Source organism: Podarcis raffonei, chromosome 12 (assembly GCF_027172205.1).
Source record: "Podarcis raffonei isolate rPodRaf1 chromosome 12, rPodRaf1.pri, whole genome shotgun sequence".
Classification (NCBI taxonomy): domain Eukaryota; kingdom Metazoa; phylum Chordata; class Lepidosauria; order Squamata; family Lacertidae; genus Podarcis; species Podarcis raffonei.
Window position 1 is genome coordinate 2617935 of NC_070613.1, and position 21484 is coordinate 2639418.

At 43.5% G+C, this 21484-nt stretch overlaps 1 protein-coding gene across 2 annotated transcripts in view; it reads left to right on the forward strand.

Annotated features, from left to right (window-relative positions):
* The window catches only part of LOC128424277 (KAT8 regulatory NSL complex subunit 1-like), a 47400-nt gene that overhangs the window by 14171 nt on the left and 11745 nt on the right, over positions 1 to 21484 (forward strand). For both annotated transcript variants that reach the window (XM_053410278.1, XM_053410279.1), the window contains exons 2-5: positions 3395 to 3536; positions 4442 to 4642; positions 7973 to 8100; positions 20166 to 20370. In XM_053410278.1, the coding sequence (XP_053266253.1) occupies positions 3395 to 3536; positions 4442 to 4642; positions 7973 to 8100; positions 20166 to 20370 (676 nt within the window). The remainder of the gene's footprint in view (positions 1 to 3394; positions 3537 to 4441; positions 4643 to 7972; positions 8101 to 20165; positions 20371 to 21484) is intronic.

Consider the following 21484-nt stretch of genomic DNA (forward strand, 5'->3'; position numbering starts at 1 on the left):
TTCTGGGTTAGCGGAGTCGGTAACCTGAAGTGAATGTAACCTGAAGTGTATGTAACCTTGAGGTACCACTGTATGTCCAAAACAATTGCATTGCCCCTGCTCCTCAAAATACTTTCTCCAGCCAGGTTGACATGAGAGATGTGCTCCCTCCATATCCTTTTCAATTGACAGTCAAATAGTTACCAACCATGAATTTCTTAACAGCAGTAATACATAATTATGTTAAATTCACATGTCATCTTCAAGAAGACTTGAAATGCAGTCCCTCTCATTAAAAGGTAAAAGGGACCCCTGACTGTTAAGTCCAGTTGCGGACAACTCTGGGGTTGCAGTGCTCATTTCGCTTTATTGGCTGAAGGAGCCGCCGTTTGTCTGCAGCTTCCGGTTCATGTGGCCAGCATGACTAAGCTGCTTCTGGAAACGCCATTTACCTTCCTGCTGGAGCGGTACCTATTTATCTACTTTCACTTTGACGTGCTTTAGAACTGCTAGGTTGGCAGGAGCTGGGACCGAGCAACGGGAGCTCACCCTGTCGCAGGGATTCAGAAAGAAGCTTTGTATTGTTCCAGAAGTCTGGAATCGTCAGGCAGAAGGTGCCCAGCCCTAAGTGAAAATTATTCTCATGTGGGGTTCTGCCAGCTGCTGGGATAGGGCTTCACATCTTGCCCTTGCTTTTTCTATCTGACAACCCAGTAATACAGTTAAATCTGGACTACCACTTAATACATGCATTCTTGACTTTTTGCAGTTCTTTACGATATTTGACCCATGATAAAGGTATAGCGAGACAGCTATCAATGTGGCATTTTAACACAGCAAAGTGTTGTTCTAATAGCAATTGCATATCTGAAAAGCACTAACAGTTTTATAATTAACACCTACATAGGATAAAACAGTTACTCATCTAAAGAAGATAGTGATGATACAGGTGGTGTGATATTCTTACATTTTGACACCATTGGCGTACGCAGCGTTTCAGAGGAGCAAAAATAATAATTATCTGAGTAGTTTTGCAGCTTGCTTGATAGATAGCCAGAAAGTAATGTATTTTGTGGCCCCAATAAAATAATGCTCACACCCTTTCATAGATGGTTGGCATGGTTTTAGTTACTTTCATGTGGTATAGTCATTGGTTCAGGGCCATTGAGTGTGGTAACATGCAAGAGAGGAAATACGATATAACTTGATCCCCCAATGAAGGAAGCTTGGATACAACCACATTTAAAATTTCTTGGATGTTTAATTTTTTGTGTGTATCTGAAGAAGTGTGCATGCACACGAAAGCTCATACCAAGAACTAACTTAGTTGGTCTTTAAGGTGCTACTGAAAAAATTTTTTTGTTTTAATTTTTTGAGGTCACTTCTTGACCGAAGCAGGCTATGGACTGATTCTCAACCATCTCTCTCTCTCTCTCTCTCTCTCTCTCTCTCTCTCTGTCTCTGTCTCTGTCTCTGTCTCTCTGTCTCCCCCCCCCCCCGGGTTTGGTATGTGTTATTTTGATTTAAAAGTCTGTAGTCTAGTGAACAATTTTGGCTAAGTAATGTTGCTTTTTTACTTGTTTGCAATTCCAAAGAAGGCTTGAGAAGCCTGGGTCAACTTTTTTTCCATTGCTACGTCAAGTGGGAGGTGGAGCTAAGTGCTTTGTAGCTAGATACCCCATATTCTGCCTTTACTGTTCAGAGAAAAAGACATCTAGGTGCCTTTTATAATTTACTTATTATAGGAGCAAGCTGACAGAAATATTTGGGTCGCTTCTGCATGCTAGATCAGAAAGAGCCTCCATCTGGTTCAACATTCTGCTTCCAACAGTGGCAAACTAGATGCATGCAGGCAGTGGCACAAAGGCAGTAATTCTCTGTTATGTCACCGGCGTTTGCCATTCATTAACATAACAGCATCTGAAAATGGAGGTTCTGTTTAGCTTTAATAGTAGCCCTAAATAGACCCTTAAGAAAAAGAGTCCTGCTGGATCAGAGGTTATTTCCCACAGTGGCTAACTTGAGGTTTAGGAAATTCACAGAAGGCAGATCTAAGATGGTGAGCGTGACCACATTCTATAGTAATGAACACCATAGTTTTGTTACGGAAATGACATGGGGGGAGCACATCTTTAAAGTTATTTCAGTGCTACAAATATTATGCCTGAATGTATCCTTTCGACTTGACAGCTGAGGGAAGATACCTAGCTTTATAAATTTGTAGAAAATCCATACTTTAACCGACTTTCCTCATTCCAACGCCATTTTAACCATTAAAGAAAGGTGAATTTGGGCTCCACCTCCCTCCATGAACCAAGAAGCAGAAAGTCACGTAGGCAGCAGGGCATCCCCCCATAATTTCACAAGCCCACCTAGGGAGTAACCAAAGGGGACACAATAGATGTCCACAGAAGCAGTTTAGCAAGTCAGGTGTTCTGAAAGCCCATCTCCAGACAAGTCCTGAGGGCAAGGATATGTAAAGGGTTTATTGTTCTTTTGGTGATGGGTACTTAAGAGGTGTTGGGAAAGGTGTCTGATGTTGTTGTTGTTGTTGTTTACCCCATGGACCAGAGCATGCCAGGCACTTCTGTCTTCCATTGCCTCCCACAATTTGGTCAAAGGTGTCTGATAAAGTAACCTAATGTTGAACTTCTGTAACCCTTGTATACTCCTCCCATTTGTGACATGCTAGTGATGTAGTAGGGACGCAGGTGGCGCTGTGGGTAAAAGCCTCAGCGCCTAGGGCTTGCCGATCGAAAGGTCGGCGGTTCGAATCCCCGCGGCGGGGTGCGCTCCCGTTGTTCGGTCCCAGCGCCTGCCAACCTAGCAGTTTGAAAGCACTCCTGGGTGCAAGTAGATAAATAGGGACCGCTTACTAGCGGGAAGGTAAACGGCGTTTCCGTGTGCGGCTCTGGCTCGCCAGAGCAGCGATGTCACGCTGGCCACGTGACCCGGAAGTGTCTCCGGACAGCGCTGGCCACCGGCCTCTTGAGTGAGATGGGCGCACAACCCTAGAGTCTGTCAAGACTGGCCCGTACAGGCAGGGGTACCTTTACCTTTACTAGTGATGTAGTGATGATGTATCAATGATGCCTCTCGAAGTGTAGTCTGGGGAAAAGAGGGAAGTTTTAAAAGAGGATGTCAGCGCATGCTGTGAGTTCTTACTCCTGTGGGGACCTGTTGTGCAACAAGAAAGATCACGGTGTTTTGCTCCAAATTACTTGGCTGGAACTTCCTTCTTTTACTGACCACATAGACCCGCGGGGGACTTGCACCCCGATGAGCTGGGCTGTTGAGTAGTCTCTCACCCCGGAATTTTTTCCCTTAACAGCTTTAACAGTCTTAATAGCTAGAATTTGGCACCAGTGATTTCATAGGTTGTTGTACTAACAACATGCAAATGCTTGTTTTTCAGACGGCGCCTAGCAGAGCGCCAGTGGGCAATGGAAAGAGCGGCCATTATATGTCGATGGACATGGCTGCAGGCTCAGGTTTCTGACTTGGAATATCGGATAAGGCAGCAGACTGATGTTTACAAGCAGCTCCGTGCCAATAAGGTAGGCCACCTTTCTTCTTTTGAGAAGTATCCCTTTCATTCTCTAACCTCTTATTCAGGAACTATACCAAGGTTTGGATCACAGTTTATTATGGGAGTTCAGGAGCAGGTTGACTATGATGCAGTTGATGCACACTGTAAGGTAAGGCCCTCACTGTGGTATAATTAGAGCTGCAAGTGGCAGCTTAGCTTTGTGGCTAGCCATTATTATTTTTTAGTCTGTTGTGAGGTCCAATTCCACCTCAGTTCCTCCTGCAACTGTATGATTTTAAAGCAATCAGAATTATGTTAATAACATGTCAGCTGCAAATGGGCACATGGACTTACTTCTACACTGGTGCTGAAGAAGTGGACAACACAGGACATTTAGAAAGCTGCCTGAGCCCCAGTGAAACAAACAGTGGTGGTTATCTGGGTCAGTCTGCTTCTGTCTGGGACCTGATTAAGGGCATTTACTGGCTGCAGCTCTGTTTGCGCTAACAGGCAAAGCTACAGGAAGTTTATCTAAAAGCAGATATCCTGCATGCCCCCTACTGCTACCAAACATTTTTGCTTATGGAAGATTTAGGGAGGCAGGAAGGGAAAGATCTTGAGTGAATAAAAATCTGTCAACTGTGCAATCCTTCATGTGCATGGCTTAGCAAAATATTAGGGGCACTGCAGCCAAACACCTTTGCAAGTCCCAGTCCCATTTTTGCTATCTTTGATAAATAATAAATATACAGTAATTCAGTAGTAGTAGTAGTAGTAGTAATACTAACAATAATAATTTATATGCCACTCGGTTTCCTCAAAAAATAGTAAAAGAACAATACAACATCACACACTAAAAACTTCCCTGAAGTTTAAGCCTTTCAGATGTCTTAAAAATCACACATGTGAATAATATCCATTTTTATTCTTTAGGGCCCTGTTGTCTTGGGTGATCTCCAGCATGAGGATGTGATGAGACAACAGAGTCGTCTAGGTTCTGCAGCTGTGGTGAACTCCAGGAAAAATAAAATACTGCCGCCACCCTCCTCCCACCTGAAGGTGCCTACTGGGGACAGGCAGTGTGACTTGTCTCCCTGTATCCCTTCCTACCTCCTGCAGAATGCAGAGAAACAGGTCAGTGTATAAACTGTGGCAGTAGACTCCTTTTGTGCAAAGATATTGCTTAACAATGTGTGTTCCAGTCTTTAAAATCTGTATTGCCTTGGACTGAAGCTTGAAATAACTCATGTGCTTGATTGATGGGTGTCTAGAAATGTAATGCGGTTTTTTAAAAAACAAATCCTGTAGATGTGCAGGGTGAGTATAAGTGACTAAATTGGTGCTGGTTTCTAATGAAAGCAGGATTTGGATTTCCGCCCCACACCAGCATTGAATAAATTGCTAAAAAGTCTTGGTGGATACTGTATTCACAAACAACTTCTCTTCATTCATCTGGCCTTCCTTTTACCAGATATTATGCCCCAGATAAAACAGAAATGGAATCTTAAGTTTTATTTGTGATATAGTCCCCTGGGAGTGTTCTTGAAAGGGCTTACATGTGTGAGGCTCCTGGGAAATTTTGCTCTTGACCTTGGAGGAGGCAGATTTAAATTTGTGTTCTTGGTGGAGGGGCTGCATAGAGGAGGGGGGTCTGCTTGTCTTGTTAAATACAATAAAAAGGATATAATTATAAATGAGTTCTGGACAAACAGTGATAGATTTCATCTTAAGAGGCTTTTCCCCAATGGCATCTTTTAAACAGATTTTATACCTTTACAAAGTGTGTAAAGTCCCTGCCACTTTTGCAATAATATGGTGACTACTTTTTAAAAGCACAGAAACGAAGGCTGAGAAACTTGTCCCAGGACAACTGATAAATAGGAGACTGAACTGGGGTTTGAACGAAGAAGTAACAGTTCTTCCAATAACTTACACTGTTCTTTCCATACTGTATTAGCTTTCTGGGAAATGGTAGGTATTCTCTTATACCTCCTGAGCACATGATATCCATAGTGTACTTCATTTCTTCTCAGACATCTTTTGATAGACACTGATTTTCACCATGTACTCTGATTTTCACCATGTGCTCATTTTTCATTTGGATTTCTCAGCTGCAGTGCCTGATGGCTTTAGGGTTCCTGGTAATTCTGTTTCTCTAATTGCCTTTATTGCTCTTGCCCTGCAAACTTCCAGTTCTTTCTCATTCATCCTGCCATATCTTGCACAGAGACCTAGAATTCTTTATGCTTGATGGCTTTTCTCAAAACAAAAAATGTATTTCTCTTTTCAAGTTATCTTGTTACTGATTATCCGCCGGGAGTTGAGAAAGGTAGCTTTATTTGTCATTTCAGGTGGTAGGTCTAATATGATACAAAATGAATTCCTGTTCACAAGTTAAGATAGAATGAATTGATCCTGATTTGCACAGCCCTCTGTAAACCTAGTTGTCTGTAGTGAGATCTTCTTCTGAGCACATACTGCTAGGGGAAATAGTGAAAGTTCTTCCATAGTTTTGTGGAAGCTGTTCGCATGACTGAAACATGACTTCATGCATTGGCAGTGGCTGTCATGGTGGTTTGCTTCTGGAAGAACAAGTCTTGTCAAGAGATGGGTGGGAATACTCCAAGAAGAAATAAAGAGGGCTTCTGCTCCATTTCTCATGGAAAAAGTGGTTCAGGAGTAGTGGGGGACTGTCAAACTGATGCTGAGACTTTATGTTGAATTGAGGCTCATGCAGATGATTCCTTGAAGTGATCCAAATTCCTGGCTGGCTGTTAACAAATTCTCCCAGTGATGAGGAATCTCCATGGATTTCCCAGAGTGGATCTTCAAATCTTAATTTCACTGATATGTTGATAAGTGTATTCTAAAGAGCCATTCTTTGGGGCCTGTTTGAACTTAACATGCTGTTCCCACAGGGCAGAGTGAGGGTTTTTATTGTTCAGGCTTTGTATACAGTATGCAAGGACGCGGGTGGCGCGGTCCCCGTCTGCGGTCCCAGCTCCTGCCCACCTGGCAGTTCGAAAGCACCCCTAAAAGTGCAAATAGATAAATAGGTACCGCTTTATAGCCGGAAGGTAAACGGTGTTTCCGTGTGCTGCGCTGGCTCGCCAGTTGCAGCTTCGTCACGCTGGCCACGTGACCCGGAAGTGTCTCCGGACAGCGCTGGCCCCCGGCCTCTTAAGTGAGATGGGCGCACAACCCTAGAGTCGGACACGACTGGCCCGTACGGGCAGGGGTACCTTTACCTTTACCTTTTATGCTTTTACTACTCGGTGTTGTGTGTTTGGGCTTTGGTTTTAAGGAGGAGTCTCCTCTCCTGATGGGGTGGGAGGTTAGACTGAAGGATGTGTGTCAACCTTGGGAAATAGATGCTGGAAATCCTTTCCTGGCTGATTTGCTGGTATTTGAACTGTCACCAGACACACTCTTTCCCTTTTCTCTTCTTTCCTCCTTCCCTCTCTCCCTTCCATTTGCTCCTGAATTCATGTTTTTCTCTGCAAAATTTTAGACCAATCCTGTGCATGCCTACTTAGAAGTAAGTTCTGTTATTTCAGCTTAGCTTACTTGCAAATATGGTTGCCTAAAATGTAAAAACAGATAAACAACACTCAGGATGCCAAATTCAGGGGAGCAGCAAATGCCTGGAGGCACAGAAACACATGGCCCTGATTATAGCTTTCCTGTAAATATTCACTGAGGTTTTTGTGTTTCCTGTTAAGTGACTGTTAGTTCATCTTCCCTACAGCAAGACCTCTTTTCTTAAATGCTAAAAAGGATAACTAAGCTTCCTGTTAATGTGTAGCTTAGCTGCCTTCTTAAGTGAAGGTAGCAAATCTGAAGTTGGGACTACCTGATGTTGAAAGTGACCTGATTTTAAATATTCTTTCAGATAAATTTTCTGACAGCTTTTGGCATGACATTTATGGCAGGTGTGTGGGGTTTGTTGTGTGTTTCAGAGTCTCTTTCTCAAAGAGCTTACAAAGTAGTATGTTGGAAATTACCAAATATGTTAAGTACCATAACGATGAGAGCTGAAATCTTGAGAAGTTTCTTAAAATGTTAGGTGCCATTCCTGCATCATAGGATTGTAGCTGTAGAGGATAATTGGATTACTTCCCTCTTTACTGGCATTTTTTGTTGAGATCTAATCATTAATGAGAGGAAGGAAATGCTCAGGTTTTATTTTTAGTTTGTGGATGAAATTTAAAGGCAGCTTCTATTGTTTAAATTGGAGCCTGAGGGTGTATTCATGGATCTTTCGAATGCAGACATATGGAAAGAGGCACGAATGGGTCTGGATTAACCCTACTGAGATGGCAAACTACTTTGCACTTTGTTAAATTGCTGCTTTTGCTTTGTTTTTTTTCCTCTTCCCGCTTCCAGAGCACAAAACAAATGAGTCTTCTGATTCATTCTGTCACAAGACTTACTTGAGTTTGAGATTTCATTTTTCTCTTGCAGAATTCTCGCCTTGCGCAGTCTTTAAGAAACCTTGTGTGTCAAAGTCCCTCCTGTACACCCATCAATGGGTCTCCAGAGCCCCCCAAAGCCTGCACATCACCCCATCAAGTCAACGGAATAAGTAACTGGTTAGTCCTACTTTTCTTTCAGGTTGATCAGTGTGATGTTCTGGAATTTGTCTTGCTGAGTAAACATTGTGTTCTACACTGGCTCTGATTAAAAGAGAGAAAATTAATTTGGTGCTTTTGAGGAAAAAAAGAATTCTATATGGATTACCGTAATTTTAAATGTCCTTGGACCAAAATAGAATACATCGTTTAGCGAAGCTTGTTGTAAAATGCATTCAGGTCGCTTGTCTGTGGCTCCATATGTGCTGGTGTGGGAAGCAAAGGCTTTCTGTGTCTCTTCCTTCTGTACAATTTCAATTTTGAATGTAGTCACAGGAGAACCTTTGGCTGGGGAGAGATGCCACAGTCAGTGGTCAACAAATCCTCTTGCATAGCTGTTTTCAGGTTCCATATACAGTAATACCTCCGCGAACATCTGCCCTGTCTACTGTGTTATAATCCATTTCGGTGAACATCTGCAGCAAACCCGGAAGTACCGGAACAGGTTACTTCTGGGTTTGCCACTCGCGCATGCGCAGAAGCACAAACCGCTCCGCGTGTGTGCGCAGAGTGGCGCTTTGTCGAGCGTCCCTTTCATGGAGCATCCAGGGTTCCGGAACAGATCCCAGACTCAAAAGAAGGTACCAGTGTAGAGCCGTCAAATGTCACCTTTGGGCACCATACCAGCTTCTTAAGAAAAGTGACTCTTCAGAACAGATTCCATTTCATTATTGGTCAAGTTTACCCCTGTGTTGCCATTTTTATTCATCACAATAGAACAAGATTGAAATTATACTTTTTTTTACCACAATATAGTAAATGCAAGCTATTGGCATCGACAGATGCCAGCATATGGAGGTCAGTCTTTAGGAATTTTAATTCTTGCTGTTCTGTCATGGCAGAGAACGGCATTAAATTGGTTGTAGGAAGAATAGGTGTTTATTTTCAGGCCTTAGTCTGAGTCTCCTGTATTACCCCACATGACCAGTTCCCTGGCCTGTATCTACACTTTTTCTTTATCAAATACCTGCAAGGCAGGAGTGCGTTATTCCTCTGAGAGTCCCCTGGGTGCAATGTCTATGGTTCACATGCAAAGAGTAGTAGTGACTCCTTGCAAGAGAACGTCTTGCTGTCCTTAATTGGGTTGAATCTAACCAAGTCATTACACAAGCAGATATACTTCCATTCGTGCAATCAATCTCCCCCTCCATACTGCCCCCAAATATGCTCTAGAGTAGGATCGGGCAATATATCAATAGATTGTTTTATACCGCTACTGAGAGCAAATCAAGACAACCATTTTTTAAAAAATTACCTGGCAATATATCGTGAATTGGGTGTGTGCTTGTGTGGGATAGTCAAATAGCACGATACTGCAGAAACTGGGAAGCCAGTTGTTGTAAACAAAAATCTGCCCTTTTCCCTTATGGGGTATCCAAGAGCCCATATAGAGTCCTTACGTAGGTTCCCTATTGGTAGGAGAAAATAACAGAGGCCAACCAGAGAATATTGAGAAGCAAAGCAGCTAGTAAGCCTGATCTTTATTGATCTGTTGCAACAGGGTGCTCCCCTCACTCGCAGGAAAGGAGGAGGACCCACAAAAATGCTGAGCAAGGGCTTATAAAGACTTTTGAAATTGCCACCCTATAGATCAACACCCCCCCCCGAAACATCATGCATACATCACAGAAGGGGTGTAGCTCAAGACCACCCCCCAGACACATCATACCTACATCACAGAAAGGGCAGTCTACAGCAGAAATCTGAGCGTGTTGTTTATCTCCTCTCTGGCAGGTTACCTTTTAATGCTTACTTGATTGGATTGCCTGGGGAGCCTGGCCAGTCTTTTGTAATGATAAATACTTAGTTCCTGAGCCAGGTCACAGGCTCACCCTATTCATACACAGACATACCCTTAAGACAGGATTTGTGAAGGAAAAGACAATGAGGAGGCTTCTCCATTTTCCTTTGACCTTGCAGAGAAAACATTTGGTCAGTTTGGGAATCAAAAATGGTTTCAGGTCGGTCTTCCCGTGCTGATCTATGTACGTGCTTGGTTGGTACATTTATGGATATTTATTATACATCTAAGACCTTAAAATTCTTATCACACGATGCTTCTTCCTGTCCTGTGCAGCTGTTGCAATTGCCAAGTGCCTTAGCTGCTCTTCTGTGCCTCCTGTAGCGGCAGTGGCAGGTTGATGCAAAAATCGCTCTTTGAGAAATCGTGTGTGCACTGCAGGATAACTCTCTGCCGCAGCTCTCTGTCTGCCTTGCCTGCCTCCTCAGCGGCAGGCAAAAACCATCCTTGGAGATATCTGTGTGTGCATGTGTGCAGCCTAACTCTGCCCAAGGGCTCTGTCTCCTGAGTAGGCGGAGGCTCGGAAACCTCCCTCCATCAGAGATGGCTGATAGGTGGCTTAGGGAGAAGCATGGCTTCTGGAATCTGGAGCCCCTTTTCTCCTCCTCAGTAAAAATATAAACTGGGGTAATGGGAAAAATCGCCTAGGACTTGCTGATCGAAAGGTCGGCGGTTCGAATCCCCGCGGCGGGGTGCGCTCCCGTTGCTCGGTCCCAGCGCCTGCCAACCTAGCAGTTCGAAAGCACCCCCGGGTGCAAGTAGATAAATAGGGACCGCTTACTAGCGGGAAGGTAAACGGCGTTCCGTGTGCTGCGCTGGCTTGCCAGATGCAGCTTGTCACGCTGGCCACGTGACCCGGAAGTGTCTCCGGACAGCGCTGGCTCCCGGCCTATAGAGTGAGATGAGCGCACAACCCTAGAGTCTGGCAAGACTGGCCCGTACGGGCAGGGGTACCTTTACCTTAATGGGAAAAAGGAAAAGAAAGCGTAAGAGCCACTTCCCTCTTTCCCCTGCTGTGCTTGTTTATTGTAGTTAGGTGTGTGATGGTCTGTACCCAACTCTCTCCCCACTGCTGTGTTTGTGTGCATGTGGGTTTTGTTTTTGTGAAGAAGCAGAACACTTTTTTTTTTAATTAACCCAGCCTCTTTCTGCTGGCAGGCGCCAGGACTTACTCTAAAGTAGCTCCCCACCACCATCCTCTCTCTGCTTCCCCTGTCCTAAGCAAGCTTCCCTCTTTCCCCTGCTGTGCTTGTTGATTGTGGGTGTGCGATTGTCTGTCTGTCTGTCTGTCTGTCTGTCTGTCTGTCTCTCTCTCTCTCTGTGTGTGTGTGTGTGTGTGTGTGTGTGTGTGTGCGCGCGTCTCCCTCCCCATTCCCGTGTTTGTGTGCGGTGCATTTTGTTTTTAAATTTAACCCAGCCTCTCTTTGCTGGCAGGCGGCAGCTCCTCCTCTTAACTTTAGAGTAGTTTCCTCCCCCTCCCCCATCTTCCCCCATCCCAAGGAAACTGCAAAGAAACATACTCCATTGAAGCTCTGGCCACTTCCCTCTTTTTCCCATCTGCATGTGCTTCTTACTGGGTGTGGGTGTGAGTGGGCAAATGTCTGTGTGCCTTATTATGCTCCTCCAGACCCTCTCACTACCCTAGAACTCTTCTCAATTCTCCCCTTGCCCCATTGCTTTCTCACACATGTTATTAATGACAAATTAATGTATTAACATGAATATATTCTCCAGAAATCTGTAATGTTATAGTTCAAGCATGTTATCGAGTAAATTTTCATATAATTACATGCATCAAATTTTCCTTGCCAAAATATTTATGTTTAATAATTTTAAATTCTATAAATTTTTATCCTTTCTTTCTGGTCTGGCCTGGTTTATAAAAGAAATACAAATTCTAACTTTCAAAAACAATTTTTTTAAGGAAACATTCTCTCACCTTACCTTTGATATCTGTGCTACTGAATTACTTCTACAGCTTCAATTTTAGAAAAAATGTGCCAATTTAAACATTATCAGTACAATAGTACTATAACATAACAGTTTTAACAATACAATCGTACCTTGGGTTTCGAACAGCTTAGTTCACAAACAACTTGGAACTCGAACGCCGCAATCTCAGAAGTAGGTGTTCCAGTTTGCGAACTTTGCTTTGGAAGCTGAACATCCGGTGTGACTTCCGCGGATTCCAATTAGCTGCAGGGTGCTCCTGTAGCCAATCGGAAGCCACGCCTTGGTTTCCGAACGTTTCGGAAGTTGAACGGACTTCTGGATTGCATTCTGTTTGAAAACCAAGGTACGGCTCTATGTTAAATAATGGTAAGTAAAAATTTATCAGTTTTAGAGTTAGACCCCTAAGCAGTAGCAGTTGCCAGGGCATTACCACATTCACCTCTACATTATTCCAGCCTTATTTCAAACATCGTGATATATTGAAATATCATGATGTTTAGCTGGTGGTAATGTGGAAAAAGTCCATTGTGCTTGTGGAAGACGCTTGCGCAATGGCTTAGTTGGATCCAACCCATTGTTCCCCAGTGCCAGAGTAGTGGCTTTGTGTTTGCACTGGACCTCGTTCAGACTTGCAATTAAAACTTGTTGCATGCTTGGAATCTGAAGAATCGCTTCAACTCTCTTTCCGTATTTTTGTTACGGTTCATCTTACCTTGGGCATCATTTTATGCTTTCTTGTTGATTTTGGAACTTTCAAAATTTCGTAGAAAGGATTCTTTCTTAGTTCTCTCCAACCCTCCCCGCCCCACTCTAGTATTGCTGAATATTTGAGGCTGATCTGAAGTCAAGGAATTACAGTGGTACCTTGGTTTGCATATGTCTTGGTTTGCATATGTTTTGGATTACAAACACGTCAAACCCGGAAGTGCGTGTCCCGGGGTTTTTTTTTGGATTACAAACCTCCCCCTTTTTGTTTTTGTTTTGTTTTTTTATTTTGATTATGAACTAATTTTTTTGGGAGGCCCCACTGGCAAAAGCATGCCTTGGGTTACAACCTGTTTTGGTTTACAAATGGACCTCCGGAACGTATTATGGTTGTAAACCAAGGTGCCACTGTACAGAGCAATGGTCTTAGGTTCATGTTGTGGCAATGTATACTGGAAACTTTATTGGATGCAAAAATCGCACCCTTCCTACTTTGCTTGCATCACATTTAGAATGCTCTGAAGTGATGGGGACTGTTAATGTAATGTGATAAAAGAAGTTCCTGTGCTCCGTAATGGTATCCTACTTGCGTGGCTCCCCTTGGAACATCTGGCTGGTCTTTCTGGGTAATAGGACAAGATAAGCCTTTGGTCTGATTCAGCAAGGCTGAATAAACTAATGTTTGGGGGTTATCTTGCTTTCACTAATCATAAGTACAGTGGTGCCCCGCAAGACGAATGCCTCGCAAGACAGAAAACCCGCTAGACGAAAGGGTTTTCCGTTTTGGAGGTGCTTCGCAAAACGAATTTCCTATGGACTTGCTTCGCAAGACGAAAATGTCTTGCGAGTTCCTGCAGGTTTTTTTTCCTCCCCCCCCCCTTTTCCCCAAGCCGCTAAGCCGCTTAACAGCTGATCGCTAAGCCGCTTATCAGCTGATCCGCTAAGCCGCTTATTAGCTGATCGCTAAGCCCGCTAAGCCGCTAATAGCGCTAATCTGCTACGCCGCTAATGGGCTTGCTTCGCAAGACGAAAAAACCGCAAGACGAAGAGACTCGCAGAACGATTATTTTCGTCTTGCGAGGCACCACTGTATAACTAACTCAAGTTTGTCCAGGTTCAGATGTCAAAACAAGATGTAAACAAACGTTTCCAAGCTCCTCATGGTTGTGTTGGGGGTAGTGCACAGGTTCAAGGTTTGCTGCAGCTCATCCTACTGCTAACCCCTGAAAATGAAGCCATTTGCTGCATTCAGCTACTTGGAATGCACCCTAGTGAGCCTGACTCACGCCCCCCTCTATGCATGAGGGGAAGAGATTTAAAGCTCCTATTCTGAACAAGCTGCAATTTCCTGTCATATTAAAGCGTTTGCCTAGCATCCATTTTAATGCCATTTTGGCGCCAGACAAAAGCATTCTTCTTCTTTCAGCTTTTTAATTACTTTTAAAGTTTCAAATCGAATTTAAAATGATGTCATCTGTTCTAGCTCATTTTCAAATTCTTATGGTGATTGTGTTTTGCTTATACAGGTGGGTTTTTAAATTTGGTATAATTGAGCCAGGGTTGAAGTTGCTTTTGTTGCTGTTTGGTTTGTTCATTTATTAATAATTGGTATCTGGATGTCTTTCACTGCTTTTAATCTGTTTTATTATATGTTGCCTAGAGGCTTTGGCATGCGGTGACTGATAAATATATCTTCCATGTGCAGGAAACCATGGCTTGTAAAAACTGAAATGAATAAGCCATTATGTCCAACCAAGGTGTGAGCCTGATGTGAGATCCTTGTTCGTTTATAGAGGGTTTTATCCAACAGTGTTCCTGCACAAGCAAAGTAGACTTTCACTCATGCAGCAGGACTGCATCTTGACGCTCCCCACCCCTGCAGTTGCCCCCTCCCCGAGCTTCAAAAGCTGCTCCAGAGATTTGGGGGATCCTCTGCAGTAGATGTGGAGAATGCACAGGGAGTAGCAGGGGAGAGGAGGCAGAAGCCTAATTGCACAAGACTGTGTAAGTTTTCTGCCTGTGGTTTGTACAAACTACTTTCTGAACTATATTCAGAAACCTTTAAATATCCTCTTCTTGCATGCAAAGGAGGGATGAGGGGAATGCGTGAGCCTAAGGCATGTCACAGCACTTTACAATGAGCCATAGTTGTCAAAGATTTAGAGTGACTTGCCTAAGAGAAAACAAAAAAATTGTTTCCTTCCAGTAGCACCTTAAAGACCAACTAAGTTAGTTCTTGGTATGAGCTTTCGTGTGCATGCACACTTCTTCAGATACACTGAAACAGAAGTTGCCAGATCCTTCTATATAGTGAGAAGGTGGGGAGGGGTATTCCTCAGAAGGGTGGTGGGAATGGGTGATTGGCAGATAGCTGTGATGAGCCTGTTGACGACTCTTAACGACTGCAATAGGTCTTACAGGAAAAAGCAAGGGGTGAGAAGGTGAAAAATGGCTTTGTCATGTATAATGAGATAAGAATCCAATGTCTTTGTTCAGACCAGGTCTCTCCATGGTTTTAAGTTTGGTAATGAGTTGCAATTCAGCAGCTTCTCTTTCCAGTCTATTTCTGAAATTCCTTTGTAGTAAAACAGCTACTTTTGAGATCTTGTATAGAATGTCCTGGGAGATTGAAGTGTTCTCCTACTGGTTTCTCTGTCTTGTGATTCTTGATGTCCGATTTATGTAAGCTCATACCAAGAACTAACTTAGTTGGTCTTTAAGGTGCTACTGGAAGGAAAAAATTTTTTTGTTTTGACTATGGCAGACCAACCAATCTGTAACTTGCCTAAGAGATTACAAATCTTTACATGTTGGCTGTTGCTTGGCCATTGTGATCAGTATCTTTTAATGTCTGTTGGCAGCAGATAACTCATGAAATGAATGGAATGCCAACTGGCTGGACTCCAGATTCTTGGCATGCTCCATCCCATTCAGTTGGACCCATGCCTCTGTTCCTACTTGCTATCCCATGGACACTGATCCAGCAGGGCTCTTCCTGGTTCCTTAGGTGCTGTGCGAGGGGTCTCTGGTTGATGCTATGAACATGGAGTAGCAAATGCTTAGAGGATGCTTCACTGCAGCACCTGACACAAGCCGCCTTAGTTGGTTGGGTGCACTTTGGTAATGTTCTGGACACAACTTGGGAAGCCTAGTTATCTCAACAAATGTCTAGAAAAGCCTTTCCCAACCCCCAGTTGTTATTGCACTGTAGACAAACCTGAGTCCAAGCTAGTATGGGCCAGTAGTCAGGAATGATGGCAACAATTGTCAAACGAAGATATGGAGAATGCCAGGTTGGGGAAGGTTGGTTGAATAAGGCATTTCAAAAAACCTCCACAATAAACAGCATCTTGAAACAGCCATCACTAGCGTCAGCATGTGCCTTTACCATGTTTGACTAAAACGGCAAGGTGTGAAACCTCCGAATCTTCATTTTTGTACCACAGTGTTTCGGTAAGCAAAAGCCTACTTTGTCTTGCTTTGTTTTGAGTACCGTCTGTTTGCTGGCAGAAAAGATCAGAACACCTGGGCATATAAAATGCATCAACATTGCTTCTTCCTGAATGTTGGCTGTATGTGTTGTAACCGTTCTCCCTGTCTCTGCTGCCCCCTCCAGTTCTGTGGCTCCCTGTCCAAGTTGGGACAATGATCCCCTCCCAGGAGAAGGATTGCTTCTGTTTTGATGGGACCACTTTGCCTTAAATCGTTAAGCACATTGCTGCCTTATGTTGGACCCTGTATGGCAGGCTATAAAACAAAATAAACACAACTGTGTTTTGCCTGTCTTCTTAAGGTTTTGATTTTGAAGATGTTTAATGTTGATGAAAAAGGTTTAATCCCTGCTTGGGTTGCTCGAGAGCCAGTGTGGTGTAGTGGTTAAGAGCGGTAGTCTCGTAATCTGGGGAACCGGGTTCGCGTCTCCGCTCCTCCACATGCAGCTGCTGGGTGACCTTGGTCTAGTCACACTTCTCTGAAGTCTCTCAGCCCCACTCACCTCACAGAGTGTTTGTTGTGGGGGAGGAAGGGAAAGGAGAATGTTAGCCGCTTTGAGACTCCTTAAAGGGAGTGAAAGGCGGGATATCAAATCCAAACTCTTCTTCTTCTTCTTCTCTCTTTGCCAGACTATTTCTTTGTGGCATTCAAGGGTGTGGGTGCGTGTCGTGTCAGCAAAACAATGTCCATAGCCCTTATTGGTGCCTCTTTTTTTGGTTTAGATCAGGCACGTCCAACAAGTAGATTGTGATTTATTGGTAGATCATTGGACGTCTCTGGGTAGATCACTGGATCCCCCCAAAGCAGCTGAACAACATTGCATTTTTTTCCTGCACCCCAAAGAAATGGGGCTCCCCCCCCAAAAAAGCTCAACAACTTTTACCTGAACCCGCCAGTTTTTAACTCTGTGAGTAGATTCCAGTCTCTTGGGAGCTGGCCACCCCTGGTTTAGATTATAAAAACATAATTGCTCACAAATATTTGGTAAAGATTAATCCTTTAATTACAAGAGGAAGGAGAGTGTTTTTCTTTCCCTCTCACTCTGTCTGCCTGGAGCTCTCGCTTTCCCTGCTCTTCTCCCACTGCTGCATTGTGTTAAATGGGCGGGCCAAGAGTAGTTGGAAATGGGCAGGGTGTATGTCACTACCCTGGAAGTGGGTTTGTGGTGGTTGGGTCTCCCACGCCCCAGGGTTGGAATGCATAGTTAATCTGTGACTGCTATGTAGAAGGGAAACAGTTGTTTTTAAAACATGAAAGGAGTTTGGGTTTTCCCCTTGTCCTTTTCCTTTTCTCCCTGCCCCCTCCCTCACAGTTGCAGAAGCCAACATGGTGAAGTTTGAGAACCACCCCCCGCAAACTGGACATTTGCTGGCCTGGGGCTCTGGGCTGTGTATATGCGTTCAGTCACCCAAACCTCTTTCCCAGGACTTGCAAACTTCACAGTAGTATGAAAAACCTCTTGGGCCTTTTGTCCTAAGTGACAGTGGATTCAGGTTGTTTGTAGAACAGGAATGTGTTTGAATGTACTGAAGCATGATGGGTTTTGCATATTCCTCTTAATATCTCTTAAGGCAATAGTATGGATGGGTGGAATATTTCCCAGAGAAACGTAAAGCTCATATTTTTCAACCTGTTTGCTTTTCTTAAAATGCATTGGATTGGATCCAAACGTGTCTTTCTGCTAGCCAAGTGCTTCTTTAGCTCGCAGAAGAGCATGAGAGAAATAACCCTAAACCCAGAGAGGTTGCTCCATTTGCACAACCTCTTACTTAAGACTTTGCAGAAACCATTTTTTGAGACTTTCCTTAAGGCCCACTAGAGTGTATTCACCCTGTTTTTGTTATTTGCTATTGCTCTGTAATTCAACTTCCTGATACACTGTAGTTCTGCACTGTGAAAAATGGCCTCTGTTCCTGGCATGTGAGTTCACAGAGCAGAGCTAATCCATTTTCCCTTCCACTCATGGTTCTGTGGATCCACACTATTGGATTGCAGCCAAAGATTGCCTGAGCAAAAGGCTGCTCACTCAGCAAATTTGTTCCACTCCCTTTATATCCTTTTGAAACATCATTCCTGAACAGTGTGGGCTGTTTCCTTCTCCTACTTTACAATTATACACTTACTGTCTTCAGGCAGGTCTCTTGGCACTGGAGAGGCAGTTCAAGAGAAGAGTGATGGGACTCAAGTTTTACAAGCCACTTTCTGGATCCATCCTATTGTTTCATAACATTACTAAATAATGTAAATTGGTGTAACACTGGTCAGATTGAGCTGTTTCAGATGACTATTCCTAGGAAGCATGCACACATATCTAAATTTTTATGCTTGATTTTGGGAGTGTGCTAAAATTAAAATTAACAGTTTTAGGAGCCTTCAACCCACCCCCTTTAAAACTTCAAAAATTAGGGAAGTGTCTACTATTATCATGCCTTAAAATGTTTAGTTATTCCAGTAAAAATCATTTCCAGAGCTTTAAATTTTTAAAAATATAACCTTGAAAACACATTCATTCTTTTTTAGTATCCTGCCTTGCTTCCATCATGGAACCAAAGGCAGTGTACATGTTCCCAGGGAGTCTCCCATTCAAACAGTGACCAGATCCACACCTGTTTAGCTTCAGCAAGGTGGCCTCAAACCCATACCATGCAACCAGGAACATACGGTATTTTGCTGACCCCCCCATCAGTTTTCTGGCTCTTGGATTTTTTTTTGAGAGATTTCTATAGCTTGTTAAATTAATGTGCTGTACTTGTATAGTTTCGTTTACTGCATGCATGTCAAACAAGTCATGCTAAATCAGATTCCACTTGATAAAGGGTTTTGAGAAGTTTCCTGGAAAGCCTACATCACTCTTTGAAGGGCAAGGTTGTTTACAATTGTCCTGCTAGCCCTCTGAAGTTCTATGCTGTCACTTTTGTTTTTTGGTAATTGTAAAGCATAAAAAGGTAAAGGTACCCCTGCCCTTACGGGCCAGTCTTGACAGACTCTAGGGTTGTGCGCTCATCTCACTCTAGAGGCCGGGAGCCAGCGCTGTCCGCAGACACTTCCGGGTCACGTGGCCAGCGTGACAAGCTGCATCTGGCGAGCCAGCGCAGCACACAGAACGCCATTTACCTTCCCGCTGGTAAGCGGTCCCTATTTATCTACTTGCACCCGGGGGTGCTTTCGAACTGCTAGGTTGGCAGGCGCTGGGACCGAACAGCGGGAGCGCACCCCGCCGCGGGGATTCGAACCGCCGACCTTTCGATCGGCAAGTCCTAGGCGCTGAGGCTTTAACCCACAGCGCCACCCGCGTCCCATATTGTAAAGCATAGCTGGTGCAAATAGCCAGCATGGTTAACTCTATTTCCTAGCTCATGCTGACTCTGAGTGGAACAGTATAATCAATGTTAGTATTTTTTTTTTTAAGCCTTGCCAGAAGTGAAACTATATACGTTCTGCTTTTCTTTACTTGCCAACAGTCTGTTTACAACCCCGCCCCGCCCCCCCAAAACAACACAGTTGTATGTTTATGTATACTTGCAACTCATGATAATACTTGACACATCTGATGAAGTGGACTAAAGACTGTGAAAGCTGATGCTGTAAAAATGTTACTCTTTAAGCATTTGGAAACCTCTCATACTATTTGCGTGGGGGGGGGGAGAAATAATGACATTTGGATTTGAGAATTGAAGTTAATGGTTTAGGGAATAATGTTTATATATATAGCTTCTTACCTTTTCTCTTTTTTTTTCTTTCTCTCACGTTCTCTCTTTAAATTCCTTTTCTATACCTTTTTATTTTTCTTTCTCTTCTCTTTACCTCTTTTAGTTTGGACAAAAAAGATATTTGGCAATAATTTTAGTAGTTTTCGTTATAAACTCTAATAAAATTAATTTTTAGAAAAGTAAATATTACTCTTTAAGGTGCTACAAGGCTCTGTGTTGCTTTTGGTAGGTCAAATGTGACCATTGAGGACTAAAACTACAAAAATACATGTAATAGGATAATCTGCCCAAGTCCAGTATTGAATCTTCTGGCTCCCCCTTTCAGAAGAATTTTCAGTGTGTGAATCTCTTCCTTTTGACTGCAGTTTCAACACATGCTCCACCAGCAATTCCCAAGATGATGTGGATGCCAACAGGATTCTCAAGAAACCGAAGCAACTCAACAACAGCCTGCCTGCTACACTGTCTTCCCTTGACAACAGCTGTGTTGCTGCTAGAATCCGTCCAATTTGCAGATACAGGAAGCGCAGGCTGGTGAGAGTCAGTGCAGTCTCACACCTTAGCAGAAAGGTAGGTGCGATGTTTCACCTCTGCAGCTGTTGTTGAAAAAGGTTCTGATAATGTTTGTCTCAATGCCACCCTTTAAGGAGAGACAGGCAGGACACAATTTTGTCTGGTGGCAGCAATCAAATTGTGGTAGTCTTGTTAACTGGGGAGTTCTGGACTGTAGGAATTCCAGACAGAATTGCTTGAGATGTCTGATTTGGCCACAGTGACGTATGCCTTGATTACAGCCTATTTGGATTACTGTAACACACTCTGCGTTGGGCAGCCATTGGAAAGTGCTCAGGAACTTCAGCTGGCTCAAAGAGATGCAGCCAGACTGGATTGGGGCTGGTTATAGGGAGCAGACGACTCCCTTGCTAGAGCTGCTCCACTAGATAGCATTCTGTTTCCAGACACAATTCAAAGTGCTGGTTACGACCTATAAAGCCATAGGTGGCTTAAGTACAAGCTATCTAAAATACGGCATTTCCTCCTAAGAACCTGCCTGGCTTTTGAGATCTTATGGGGGAGGCTCTTCTCTTGGTCCCGCCACCCTCACAAGCAAGCTTTGTGGGGATGCAGGAAAGGGTCTTTTCGGTGGCTGCTCCCCAACTCTGGAACTCGCTGCCTGGAGAAGCTAGATTGGCTGCCTCCTTGTTGTCCCTCTGCCAGCAAGTGAAAACCTACTTGTTCCAACAGGCTTTTGGGGATTGACTGCTTTAATGAAAGGGCCGGTGCTGTGCTGTTTTTATTGTATGTTTACTATATGTATGTAGTTTTAGTTCTATTGATGTTTAATTGTTTTTATGCTACATTTTAAATGATTCTTGCGTTTATCTGTAAGCTGCCTTGAGTCCGTCAGGGGAAAAGGCTGGGTATAAATACATAATAATAATTCTTATGGGCTAGTACTACTGCTGCTACTACTTTAATAGTAGTAGTAGAGGCAATGTTAGTTAGATGAGCGCTTGAAAGATTCTGGCACTATTATTCCACCATGATTCATGTAAAGTATGCTAACAAGAGAAAATTGGCTCTTTTTTTAAAAAAAGGGTAGCATCTCCACTGGGATAGCTCACCTAGTTACTTAAGGCAGTTGATTTCAGTAGGTCTGGCTATCATCCTAAGCTTTGTCACT